At 51.6% G+C, this 14,091-nt stretch overlaps 1 protein-coding gene across 2 annotated transcripts in view; it reads left to right on the plus strand.

Moving 5' to 3' along the window:
- Positions 1-14,091, plus strand: part of DLGAP2 (DLG associated protein 2) — a 724,732-nt gene that overhangs the window by 689,844 nt on the left and 20,797 nt on the right. For both annotated transcript variants that reach the window (XM_049704257.1, XM_049704258.1), the window contains 4 exons: positions 1,428-1,777; positions 2,682-2,723; positions 8,647-8,732; positions 10,354-10,769. In XM_049704257.1, coding sequence (XP_049560214.1) covers positions 1,428-1,777; positions 2,682-2,723; positions 8,647-8,732; positions 10,354-10,769 — 894 coding nt within the window. The remainder of the gene's footprint in view (positions 1-1,427; positions 1,778-2,681; positions 2,724-8,646; positions 8,733-10,353; positions 10,770-14,091) is intronic.

Genomic DNA, 14,091 nt, shown 5'->3' on the forward strand with positions numbered 1-14,091 from the left:
TCTCGGGTGTAAACCATATTCAAAGCCCATTCTTCTAATAATCCTGTGCCCCCCTGTGTTTCCTACCCTTCAGCCCCTCTTTCCCATTCATCCTTTCGAAAATGTGTGCATTTCATAAATTTTCATGCGAAGTTGTTATGTCTTAAGATCATCCTGACATGACAAACTCATTTTGTTTTATTTGCCTGTGTTCATCTGGGATGACATTTGAGGCTTTATTTCTTGGGAAAATCCATTCACGCAGATTTAAAAATCACTGGCGCAGAGGGTAAAGGTTAGGAATGTTGGTTGAAGTCCCCACACACAGGAGAGGAAATGGTGCATTTCCACACAGCAGCAGGATGGTGATCCCCGGGCACGGTGTCTGGAGGCCCTGAAAGGAAACAGCTCCTCCGTCTGTCCTCACGGACGAGGCTCGGCCCTCCCAGGCCGTCCTCCTGGGCACGTCTGGTCCCCAGGCCAACAGCCCCCGACGCCTGCACCCTGCCTGGGTGCGCGTGCTTTGCGTGGTGATGAGGGTGCCCGGGTCCCTCTCGGAAACACTTCTGCCAATCCTTCCTTCCAGGTAAAGAAACACGACCAGCACCTATGGAAAACCCATTCCTTCAGAGCAGATGTGATATATTCCTGCTGTGAAAATTGGTAACACCCAGAGCCCAGCAAATATACCTGATGAATTTGGGGTGCCTTCTAAGAGGCAGTTAATATCATTTCATGTCGAATTGCACTTATTTTCTTTGGGGGGTTTACTGTCAGCGTCATGTGTAGAACTCCAGTGTGTGCGGGGCTCAGAGGAGGCGAAGTGGTGGTTATGAACCGGGTGGACGTGGAGACCCGGGTCCCTTCTTAGTCGCCTCCTACGGTTTGTACCCAGGGAGCGTGTACTTATGGGGAGCAAAGAGCTTTCTGATACTGTGTGTTTTTCTCCATGATTAAAAGAATACCTATTCATCAGAAGCGTTGGTAGGATATACAGAGAACTGTCAGCCACACCGTCACTGAATGATGCCCGTGGTTAAAATGTACTTCTCATCTTTCTTCATTCACAGGTTTTCTTTACAATAGATTCCATCTTAGGCTGGATAGAGTCGAGTAGGCCCCGCTTTTTTAACTTGGAGTTATAAGCATCTCGCCTGCTACCATGACCGGCGTGTAGACGATGGTGTGGCTTCCTTCTGCCCTGCTGAGTCAGACGTTACTTATTCTGCTGGATTTGGCGGTGTTTTTATAGTTTTTCGCTGTTATACACACATCCCTGTCGACTCTCTCTGAGCATAAAGGGTTTTCCCCACACTCTGCCTCATTTTGCTAGGCTAGACGTCGGGGAGAGACCTGCCCAGTGGCCAAGGGAGGGCTCGGTCGTGGACCAGATTCCCTGCGGGCGGCGGGGACCCGGCCCCGCTGACGGGCCTCTGTCTCTCTTCCAGCCGTGTCCTACACCAACTACAAAAAGACACCACCGCCCGTACCCCCCCGCGCCACCTCCAAGCCTCTGATCTCGGTGACGGCGCAGAGCAGCACCGAGTCCACGCAGGACGCCTACCAGGACAGCCGCGCCCAGAGGATGGCCCCATGGCCCCAGGACGGCCGCGGCCTCTACAACTCCACGGACAGTCTGGACAGCAACAAGGCCATGAGCCTGGCCCTGGAGACAGCCGCGGCCCAGCGCCATGCCGCCGAGGGCCAGGGCGGCTTGGCGCGGACCGGTGACAAGGCCACCCTCGTGTCCAAGGCTGAGAGCTTCCTCCAGAGCCGGCGCTCCTCCATCGGGGTCCAGGTACCTCCCGCGTGCCCCCCACGGTGACACAGACCAAGCACTGCTGGCCTTGGCCCAGGCCCTCGCAGGGACCCCGCGGGGGCCAGAGGATTCAGAGCCTGGGCCCGGCCTTCAGGGGAGGCCGGCCTGTGGGTGCAGCGGGCGGGATGCCCCGGCCAGGCCCACCCGCCACCCGGAGGGCCCCCCCCAGGCATTTCCAGGGGCTGCCAGCTGCTTGGAGAGTATGGAAATAGGTTATTCTGACACTTAAGAAGGAGGTCTTGTGGTTGAAACCTGATTTTTAGTCTTGTGGCTGAACAGTAGAGAGGGGAGGAAGGGCATTGGGACCAAAGGTGAATGACAGGGAAGGGCTGCTTGTACGAAAAAGGGGCTCACAGCCACTCGAGGTGACCCCGACAGTCCCCGCGCCGACCCCAGGACGCTGGTGGGTTAGCTCTGGTTCACTGTGTTCTGAGCACTGAGGGCCAAGCCACCTCTGCTCAGGCCGCAGAGGCCGCCCCTACGCCAGCTCCCACCACCACATCCACTCGGGCGCAGGGGCGGGGAAGGCGCCTAGCTAGGAAGAGCACCACCCAGCTCCTGCCCCAACCCGGGGACGGCCCAGGACAGGCCTCGCGCGGACCACGTTTCCCAGGATTTCTGCCGTGACTCCCTGCAAGAGGTGGTGTCGGCCAGCCAGGCAGGTTCCCCGTGGCGTCCTCGGCGAGCACGGGCGCCTCCACCAGCCCGAGTCCAGCCGAGGGCTTCCCTGGCGCCAGGGAGGAGGGCCTGCGAGCTCAGCAGGTGTGAGAGGGGAGCCGTGTCCTGGGCGTCGGGGGCCGGGGGCCGCAGGCTGGGGAGACTGCCCGCTGGTCTGGGTCCTCTGAACCCGGTCTCCACACTGTGGCTTCGTTGTTTTGTTTAGGACTCTGAATTCCCAGAGCACCAGCCATACCCAAGGTCAGATGTAAGTACCAAAATAACTCCAAAGCCAAGCACGCATGAATTTTCTTTTTCTCCCTTTTTGGATTATCCATACAACTGCTCATGTCACCTCTCTCTGTCCTGATTCTATATGCCAGGCTCTATGCTAGGTGCTCCCAGATTACTGCAGGGAACCCTTGCATCCCCTGATGACACAGAATCAGCCCCACTCTGATGAGGACGAAACTGGGGCTCAAATGGGCAGGCGACTCGCTGCAGACGAGGCCTGGCCAGGCGGGGGGTACTGGTACGGGGGCAGCTGGCGTTCACTCGGGGGTCGCTCTGCCATTAGACTCACGTCTCCAGACGAGACTTGTGAGGCCCCCAAGCTCAGGAGGCCGAGGTCACCTTCCTGGGCGCGTGTGCCCCCCGGTCTGCCCACCCGCCCCCTCCCACAGGGGCACGGCCCACCCAGCCACAAACAAGGCTGGAGGGTCGACTTCCAAACACGAGGAGTTGCTGACTTACCCGAAAATAGCGGGAATTTCCAGGTAATTCAGATAATTTCAGGTAATTCCAGACGCCCATAAAGCGAGTTTATCCGGCCACCACTTCCTGCCTGCAAGTCACCCCAGGAGCCACCCCCCCACGCCCCATTCTGCTTCCGGCCGCAGTGCCTCTCCCCAGAAGGTCCCCCGCTCTGCCCAGGCCACCCTCCCTACCAGCCTCGCCGGACCCGCCCCCAGCTGCGCATCACGTGCCGGCCAGGCGCACCTGCCGCCTCTTGGTACCCAGCGCCTAGCACAGCGCCTGGCACATAGCGAGCTCTCGGTCAGTGTTGGTGGGCGAGTGTGGGCGAGCGTGCGAATGCAGGGGTTCCGCTTTCTTCCTGGTGGCATGTCACAGCACGATGCGAGCTTGTCACCTCGCGGTGGCCAAGGGAAGTGAGCTGGAAGCCAAAGAAGATGTCGTCCAAGAAACTCGAGTGTCAGGATAATTGGGAGACAGATGGGTGTGGGGCGCCAGCTCGAGGGCACAGGGCGGCAGAGGGATGAAGTGAAGACCGAGCCGATGGGAGGACCACCCCTAGATGCCTAGAAAGCTCTAGAAGAATGCTCGAGGGCGTCAGGGTGGGCAGGGCACAAAGTAGAGGTGACGCTGAGGGCGAAGAACGGGGCTGGCTGGGGGCCACGTGTGGATCTGCTGAGTCTGCGTCCCAGCCCCGCCCCGGGCTGCCCTCATCCTCACGGTAGCCCCACGGGCCAGCTGGAGCCACATCCCCGTCAGGGACGGGGAGCCCGAGGCTGGGGGTGAGTGACTTGCCTACAGGTCGACAGCCACAGGGGGAGGATGGGACCCCAGCCTGCAGTCTCCTGCCGCACACGGAAGGGGAAGAAATGAGGGTCCTGCGGTGACACCCCCCCGGGAGCCTGCTGTGGTTCTCACCCCATGACCCCTCGTGGAGGGCGGCAACGCCCCCGGCCCCATCACGCTGTCCTCAGCTTGCAGGGCAGGGTGGCTGGTGTTCTGCGAGCCCGTCCAGCGCTGGGGGGACGGGTTCCCGCCTGGCCTGCCAGAACCAGGACCTGACGGGTTCCCAGAACCACAGCTGTTGGGGAAACTTAGACAGTGCAGAGTCTTTTCATTGTACAGACACTGTCCTTCCCACCGAGCAGAGTGTGCCCTCCTGCCTGCACCTTCCCTGGAGCCCGGGCCCAGGATGAGCACTGATGTGTAGGGTCCTCAGGGGCTCAGCTCAGGGCTCCTCCCGTGACATCCTGCCCCAGGCCCTGCAGGTGTGTGCTATACCTGGGTCCCTCCTGGTGACATATCCCGGCCAGCACACCTGTCTTCTCACCTGGAGCCCACACCTGGCCCTACCTCACTTTTCTTCACGATGGTGGTGACATTTAGCTATTTTCTTTGTGCTCACTTTTGTTTTTATCTGTGGTTTGTCTGTTATTGCAGTTTCTACTTGGGGTGTGTGTGTGTGTGTGTGTGCGCGTGTGAAACTCTGTAGAACACGTTTACTGTTCCCATACCCTGTGATGTGGTTTAATGTCAGGGATCATTCAATCCCGTCTGCCTCAGTCACCCCATCTCTAAAATGGGAGCGATTCCCACTCTGCGGTGTCACCAGCTGGTTACTGGGTTTAAACGTCCTCTCTGTGATGATGCTGATTTACCCTGACCCAGGACGCCCTCGGAGTCCCAGCCGTTTCATGTTTCCAGCAAGCCTTCCCTCCCCACCCCACCTTCCTAACTGCTTCTGCTGGGGCTGCAAGCATCTCACAGAGCAGGGCTGGCAAATCATATTTAACTGTTGGACTTGTAATAAGTCCCTGAGGGAACTGCGGGGACTTTGTATGGGAAGCAATGTACCCGCTTTGCTATGTGTGAAGTTTTGAAGGCAGAGCCTAAAATGAGCTCAGTTTAGAGCAAAAACTTGAGATTGGAGCTCCAGCAAATATCCCGGTAACGGCTTGCTCCTCTCTGGTGCTTCCAACCACGGGCGATCAGCCTTCACCTCCCGAAAACGCGGGCCACGCACACACATGCACAGTCCCACATGTGCGCTCACGTGTACACACGTGTGCTGCACACATGCACGTGCACACGTACGTACAGGCATATACATGCACACACGTGTGCACTCACACACACACCGGCCACACCAAACTCCTTGTTCCCTAACTGGTCTGTGCGGGACCGCCCTTCCCACTGCTCCTCCTGGCCCGAGGCTCAGCATCTGTCCCTCCACTGAGGCCCGGGGAGAGTGAGGTGGGGGCTTCCGGATCCCGGCTCCCACCACTCACTGCAGCGAGGGGGTGGTCCTTTCCCCTTTCATCAGTGAGCACCTCCAGTACAGCGTTTGCTTCACAGAGAGTTCGCTTAAAATACAGGGATTTTGCTGATTTCATCTTTCTTCTCAATGCCTGGAACACCGTGGATCTTGTAAAAAAAATGAACGTACGCATATATTTCTCCAAACCTTTACAATCCTTTTACCCTCCTAGGCAGAATTTTCTCTCGGGAAAAGATCCCTTTGATTTCCTTTCCACCATGCGAAACAGTAATTCCTTTTCTTTGTCCCAAATTTACTTTTTTTCCCCGTCTACATAAAGCTGTGCCAGGATTTCTGAAATGATAAATATTTAGCTCATCCTGACCTTGTACCACTGAATCATATCCCCCTTCACCTTTACCTTCTGAAAAGTAGAGCTGTATCTTCATGTTTTTCTTACAAAGGCTTCATATGACAAACACTGTAAAATCTAAAAGTCATTCAATATAAACTCCTTGAATTTAATACCTTATTGTTAATATAGCTGATGATCCTAAAAGCGGGCGTGAGAGGGCAGAGCGTTAGATGTGCTGTGGAGAAACTGAGCTGAATCTGGCTCCACCCAAAGAGTCTTACGTCGATCAGACCAGGTGCCCAGCGCTCCCCTCGCTTTTGAGAGTAGGAAGAAAAGACTCCACTGAATTTAAGAGATTTACCCAAGTACCACACGGCCGGCAAGTGGCGGGCTTTGACTGCCTCCAAAGCTGCTTTTCCTCATTCACTGTAAAAATAAGAGAATTATAAGAGAAAACGTACACACTAGAGAAAGGAAGAAAAAAGCGTTTTGTGATACCTTGTTGGTATTTTTTCGTCACTTTATGGCATGTTTATGTATCTGTGAAGATGTGTATGTTGTACGTGTGCACACACGTCTTGTGATCTGACCGCTCACGCCACCTGCTAGTCTACATTCCTTAGTGGACATTGTATCGTAAGCATCTTTCGTGGTGTCATCCTTAAACCATCATTTTCATAGCTGCACAGCTATTCTGTGTCATGAGAAATGAAAACTTACCATATGTTACTATTATCCTACTTTCCGAGCCTCCTATTTTTCCCACGTGTCACCTTATAATTTGTTAGAATTCGAGGTAACTTCTTTAGACCAGAATCCCAAGACTGGAAAAAGTAAGGCAAATACTTGGAACATTTTTATGATGAAAAGCTAATGCTCTTTCCATTACAAATACCTCTCTAAAACTATACGAATGAAGGAATTTCACCCATATTATGTATCTATCCAATTCGACAATACCTACCCAAATTGTAAAATGGGATACCTTTGCCTCAGCCACCACATGGGCTGGGAGTATAGTCACCAAAGTACATGCACGTGCAGACATGTATTTATAGCGGCGTCCTTGACAATGTCAGAAAACTAGTAATAACCAAATTATCGCTCCATTGAAGACTGATTAAATAAATCAGGTTATAGCCATAGAGTGGAATAGCACTTAAAGCACAAGGCAGCTCCTTTTGCACTGACATGGGGTAACATTTTTAATATATTAACTTTTATTGCAATCTTTTTGTGTAAAACAATAACAGTCTCCCCACCCAGCAAGGTAACATTTATGTGAGCCATGACCCACTTGAAACTCAAAAGACGTGGTGATTAATAGCAAGGTTAGGAATTTTATGCAAGTACGTTTCCCTCTGCAGTCAACCTATTTCCTGTTCCAGCCGCCAAAATATGCAACACAAATGAGAGATGACTTCTGTGCATGTTTTCAGAATTACACCAATAAACAGTGGGCAGCCCCCGGCTGCTGTCCCCAGCTCCGCAGCCCACCGGGAGCTGCAGGGTCTCCATGTGGCCATGTTGATTCTGGCCACAGCGGATCCGTGCAGAGCATGGCTCTGCCCCCGACAAGCTGTGCACCCCTGGGCAAGTTACTCACCTTCTCTGATTCCTCAGTGTTCGATGTGGCTGGAAACGACACAGGGTATCATGTGCACCAGGTGTAGTAACACTTGTCTGCTCTTAGCATGGTACCCGGTGCGGGGTCAGCGGAAAACAAATGCCGGCTCGCTCTTAGTACCGCGACTTCTACTCACCGCAAAATGAGTCAGCCCCCAGTGACAAAGGCTTAGCCGAGGGGCATCCCAAGTTACAGGCACGATTGTTAAGTACATCTTTTTTCTCATAACTCACAGGAGAGCGTCCTGATTATTCGTTTAATGGTTTGTATCTTACCTTTGCAGCGATCATTAATATTTTTAAGAAAAGATGTGTTTGACAGTTGAGTTATGACATTTGTGGATTGGGGTCAAAAGTCCTTTTGAGACAATAGGCAATATTCTTTGTGAAAAGGAAAAGGGACAGTGTAGTAGCTGGGATAATATTTGACTAAACTAACCTTTGGTTTTGCAGACTTTTCATACTGAGAGTTTGCGGGGCAGGTGGGGGGTTGTTTGTTTACTTGTTTGTTTGTTTAGAAAACCTGCGCTACTAGAATTCTCTCACGAGTTAACTTTACACCAGTGACGATCATAAATGCTTCTTTGGGTTTGGGGAGACTTTTTGGCAAACGCAACCACCGTAAGGATTGTGTGTAGAATGTACGATTTCTGTTCTGTTCTGACATCGCCCTGCTCTGGGCACATCATTAGCAGAAAGAGAGACAGCTCTGTGTAGGCGCAGATGGAGAGGTTGCCCCGGTGCTCCTGGTAAATGCTTAAACTCCTTCCGTGTGTTCTTGTATGTGGATGCAGCCATCAGCACAGTCCTATTAAATCGCGTGTGTGTTTTGTTAGCTCTCTCTGGTTCATGCTGTACCTGTAGGGTGTGATAAGAGCTTTTAAGTCCCCTCATAACGCGATCTAACAAAGCCTATTTTTTGCCGGGAGCGAAACAAAGCCATTTCATTTGCATACATTTAAAAGACTGAGGTGCCCTGCTGAGTTCAAGTGGTGACACAGAATTTGACGGAACACAGTAGCGACTTACGCCACGATGAGTGCATTTCCCTCTCTCTGTCATTTTCCTGGGTCAAGTGTATCTCTGCATTAATTAAACAGATACATAATTAATTACCACAAATGAATACACACACACAAATAGTCCCTGACCCAGGTCCCTTGTCTTGGTTCTAAAATAAGGTGTTCTGTGTTGAATTAGGTGGAAACAGCTACCGACTCTGACACGGAGAGCCGTGGCCTGCGGGAGTACCAGTCTGTTGGCGTGCAGGTGGAGAACGAGAAACGGTAACCAGCCCCCCAGATACCCGCCATCTCCCAAGCGGGGCTCTTGGTTTGTAACCTGACTGCAAGTGTCTAGACCACACTGACCATCAATAATGCAGGCCATTTGACCATCAATAATTCAGGCCAGGAAACAGGGTCATATCTTTATACTTTTCAACGTATATCATTCTAAGTGTGAATTAACATCCTCCTATGCCTTGTTTCTGCAAGCGGCAGGGGACCAGCTTCTTCTAAAGTAATTTACCACCTACGAAAGCAGGGGGGCTGGCAGCTCTGAATGTTACAGTCCTTTATCCAAAGGGAAAAAACAGGCTGAGGGTGAAACAAACACAGGTTTTCTCACCTTATCATGTTAAAAGTAAAAGGAAAGACAGAGAGAGAGGGAGGGAGGTTGAAAGAAGTTTAAGACCTTAGCTGTGCTGGGATTATGACACTTCAAAGGAACCCCTCAAACTGTCAAACACAGAGAAGTCCATTACAGGAGTGTTGTTTTTGTAACAAAAACAGGATGACTATTTTATTTGATATTTAAAATAGCATATCTTGTAAATTTCATAAGCACACATTTTGATGAGCGCGTTACATCGTGAAGCCCCGGTGATTCGCTCACGGTGGAGGGCTTTAGGACCAACCCGCAAAGATTTTGATTGCCAAGGAATTCAGAACACAAACTGATGGTTTCCCCAGGACACCAAGCTCTCAGAACCCGCACATCGTCGTCTGTACCTGGGGACCTGGGCTGGCTGTCTCCATCCCCCGCGGTGGCTTGTTCTCAGCTCCTTTGCCTCCAGGGCAGGAGATGGTGGCAGGTCCATTAACCAGCTGTACTCACAGCTGTGTGCCATCTGGGGGGCCAGTTGCTGCGGAGCCAAAACATGTAGCATGGGCAAAGTTTGGATGTGCAGACACACATGCACGCGCGCACGCACACACACACACACACACACAGTTCTCACCAGCAAAATCTGCACTCCTATTATGTTCACTTCTGCCAGTCATTTCAGTAACTGGCTGTGTGGAATGACTGACGTTTAAATACATACGATGAAAATGTTTTTTAAACACCTGCTGAGGTCAGAATTTGGATTCATTGTTTTGCATAAAAGACAACATCGGGATGATATTACATTATTCAGATAGGAGAAGAAACTCATGTCCTAAGCTGTGATAGGAATAGCCACCAAAACTCAGTAGGACACAGATGTAATTACTTAAAAGAATTGTAGACATAAAAGAAGCAGCAGGGATTCGTTTTACGTGTATGCCACAAACAGAAGAGAGTAAACTTGTAGCATCTTTCTGAAAGGCAAGTGACCACTCCAAGGTAGTGGTTTCACGGGATACATCAAGCCCCCTTGTGTCGTGCAATAAACTTAAGTCTTAAGCGGGCATTATTTAGACATTGAAACTTAGGTGGAAGGTAGAGGTTCATTGTTTGCAAAGCCAAATGGTGTTCTGCCATAGATGAAGCACCAGAGTGCTTGTAATAGAGATGAAGACACCCGTCTTCCCCGCGAGGTGCCGGCTTGTGGCCCAGGCGCACTCCTGATGAGTGCATCTAGGTTTTGCTACACGATGGCACCTCGCAAAGGCCCCACTTGCCCCCTTGCCTCCCTTGCAGGTGCGGACGCTTTAAGCGTTCCAACAGCGTGACGGCCGCGGTGCAGGCGGACCTGGAGCTGGAGGGCTTCCCAGGACATGTCGCCACGGAGGACAAGGGCCTGCAGTTCGGGTCCTCCTTCCAGAGGCACTCGGAACCCAGCACCCCGACCCAGTACGGGGCGGTGCGGACCGTCCGGACCCAGGGGCTCTTCAGCTACCGAGAGGACTATCGGACCCCCGTGGACACTGCCGACCTGCCCCCTCCCGACCCCTGGCTGGAGCCGTCCATGGACACGGTGGATGGCGGCCGCGTGTCTCCGTGCCACAGGGACGGCTCTTGGTTTCTGAAGCTGCTGCACAGCGAGACGAAGAGGATGGAAGGCTGGTGCAAAGAGATGGAGAGGGAAGCGGAGGAGAACGACCTCGCGGAGGAAAGTAAGGGCCCAGGTCTCCTCTGAGGCTTGTAGACACTCGTGATGTTGCCGTAACACAAACGGTAGAATCCCCAGGCAGAGTCCCTGGGTCCCTGAGTAAATTTAAGTGAGTGGGCTTCCTACTGCCTCCCACCAATTCTCAGACACAGTGAACGAGCAGAAAAGCAAGCGCTAAAGTATTCAAGGGCATCCTTCTGTTTTGTTTTGTTTGTTGGATAACAGGATGGCTTGTGCTCACAGGGACGTAGTTTATCTCATGTTCCACGTGCCGGTTCTCTTGAATTCTGGCAATGACTTGATATGGAGCAGTTCAGCTGTTTTCTAGAATCATGACTGTCCCGTGTTTATAAGAAATTGCATTGGCTTTATGCCAAAGAAACGTTGGCTACGGTAGACGACTAACTAGCCAGCTGGTGGTGGCGGCTCCCGGTTCCCCATCCCCGGGCGGGTGGGGATCTAAGTTCCCCGACCTCGTGTGGGCAGCACAGATCTGCTCCCAACCCTTTACGCCAGGTAGGTCTCCGGCTCTTGCGCAGAAAGGCACCAGCCTCCCCTTTCCCTGAAGAAACTTATTGTCAGGGTTGTCCGGAAGCAGCATCCTTTATGAATTGCTGTGTTGATTTCGAAACAGATACCTCCTGACTTTTGTTTATAGACCAAGAATACCACAAGAATGATTGCAACGTACATACAACTAACAAATTTTGTCTTTACCAAATAGAGTTTCACAGAGGCATTTCTGAATGTCTTACCTCGACAAAGCGTGCTCTTTTTAATTTTTTCTTTTTCCATGAAGTCCTTTGTACAATTGCTAGATCACTATAAATCCTGAAGTTCAAAAGGACACCTGACGTCCTTGGAAATGTCGCCCTGACATTGCATGTCCAGAAATCTGCTGTAGGAGAATATGTCAATAATCCTGACAGTGGAGGCATAAGGATGAAAGTATCAGGACGGTAACTTATAGACACAGTGGCCCTGGCCGCTGAGGAGTCCAAGAAAATGGTTGGTGTTTTGATCCTGAGTTGTTAAAATGTACATTGTTAACTTAGGAAGAAAGGGGAAGAGGGCCATGCCTTCAGATCCCCAGTTCTCTTCTCCCACATCCCTCTGTCAGTCATCACACCCCACACCTCCTTCGCCGGAGTGGGTACTAGACGCTGAGGGTTTTGGAGGAAGTATAGCCTGTGCCCCGGCCATGCGGCATCGCTGCACGTAGCTGCCGAAGTCACACCGCCCCCATGCGTTTGTCCACACGTGTCACCTGTCGAGGGCGCAGCCGACGGTGACTGCGCTCAATCCGATGTTTAAAAATCCCTCGTTTCCCGCAGCCTTTCTTCACTTGTCAGTATGTGCTTCAACGGGGCGACACCGTTTGAATTGTATCAGGGATTTATCCTCTTTACCCAGAGCTGACCCGGGATTTGAAGGAGGCTGTCAGCTCCCGCTCTGTGCACACCCCCGCGTTCAGCCCGGGCTTGGTGAGCGGTCCTCGGGGCTTGTAAGACGTGAGCCTGAGGTTGATGAGTCGGGATGTGTTTCCTACACCCTGTGGTCCCTCCATGAAATGCCTTTGAAGGGGAGGAGATGGGGGGACAGTTCAGCAAGAGGTAACCCTTGTCAGGGCTTACCCCACAGTATGTCGGTAGCATTTTATTCTAGAACCATGTGGATTTACACCATTTAGGACACATCCACAAGATTCTGGTCTCCCTCTGTGCGTGGAAGAGATGGAGGCCTTTCGTCCTTGCTGTGTTTGTAAGACAACACAGAGCAAAACCTGCCGTGTCATGATTTTCCATATTTAGTGTGTACCGTTAATTCAGTTATGATTTTATCAAGGATTATAGTTTTTTTTAAAGATATGTTTTTTAAAAGAAATCTCTAAGCCGTCATGTACTGAACACAGTGCCAAGGGCTACGCTAACTGCATCACTTACATCTTCAAGGGCTCAGCATATCATGATACCTAGAAAATACTGTCACCTTTATGGAAGTAAAGAAACTGAGGTTCAGAGAGGTTAAAATCTTGCCTCACATTCCACAGAGTAGAGCAGTGGAATCCAGGCTCGAAGTCGGAGCTGTCTTTTGTCAAAAGCTGTGCTTTCCCACCACGCTGCCCGACATTCTTCAGGCCAGATGGTCCATTCCTGGGAACTTGTCCTTTGTATCCTAACACTGTCTTCTTCTGCTCTTTTAGAAAATGTGGAGCCCCTATCCCTGGCCGTTTACTTCATTCTGATTCTCTGAATCTGTGACACCCATTTGTGGTCCAGAGAGAATCCCTGAGCCTTAAAATACATACTTGGGTTGTGCCTCAGCCCTTGGAAATTAAGAGGTGAAATTAAAAGGCTTCAGCGCTGAAGCATTGTCCTAAGTTATGATTTTCTTGCCACTGGGGCGTTCAAGAAAATTCTGGGAGTAATGCCGTAAGTGTACTGTGTCTAAAATATGATTTGATGATCTGCAGTGACCCACATCAACAATAACAGTCCATCACTTAGGATGTTCAGTTGCCTTATTACTGGACATCTGGAGAACACATTTTTCCTTCAACAAGGCAGAGAGGAAAGGGAGTTTCTGCCGTCCCTCAATTGTATTTCCATACACAAGTTTTTTTCTATCTTTTTGGGACCTTCTTCTGGACTCTCTGCATCTTGTAAACACCCAGCAGATATTTGCTGAACCCACACTATGAGTCGTTCGATAGACTGCAGGTGGATACGAAAAGGAGTGTATAGCACGGAAGCTGCAGTGACCTAAGAAGGGGTGAAGTAAGACCAGGGCAGAGCTGCTCATGGTGCGTGAGAAATATAAAGTGTAGCAAGAGCAGTGCAGATTCAGTGCTTTTAAAAGACTCTCTCAGGAGCCTGAGAGATGCTGCCAGCAGGGAAAGTCCGAGAAGGCTTCCTGGTGACGGTGGCATCTGGGCTGGACCTTGCGGGGAGGTGGGTTTGGTGAAGCAGGTGGGGGGGGGGGGATGGTGATGAGAGAGTAGGATCAGGGGCACAAGCAGAGGCAGAGAACTGGCTGGGAGACCCTCCAGGAAGACCTTCCCTTAGACGTGGACTCTGCAGCTGACCGAGGGGAAGGCTGAGCCACTACCTCTAGAGTCCCTGGGCTCTGTCGTCCTCCACTGCCTTGGGGACATGCTGCTCAAAGGTGGGGACGGCTCTGCATTTTCCCAGAGCTCTTACCGCCCGGGCCCCGCTGTCGTTTGACATCTTAGGCTCCTGGAAGGCTCGCACTTGGTACATCGATTATCCACCAGCAGTGCCTGGCAGAAGCCCTGTGCAGCTGAGAGTCAGAGAGAGGAAGAAGGC

Source organism: Orcinus orca, chromosome 21, assembly GCF_937001465.1.
Source record: "Orcinus orca chromosome 21, mOrcOrc1.1, whole genome shotgun sequence".
In the NCBI taxonomy this organism is placed as follows: domain Eukaryota; kingdom Metazoa; phylum Chordata; class Mammalia; order Artiodactyla; family Delphinidae; genus Orcinus; species Orcinus orca.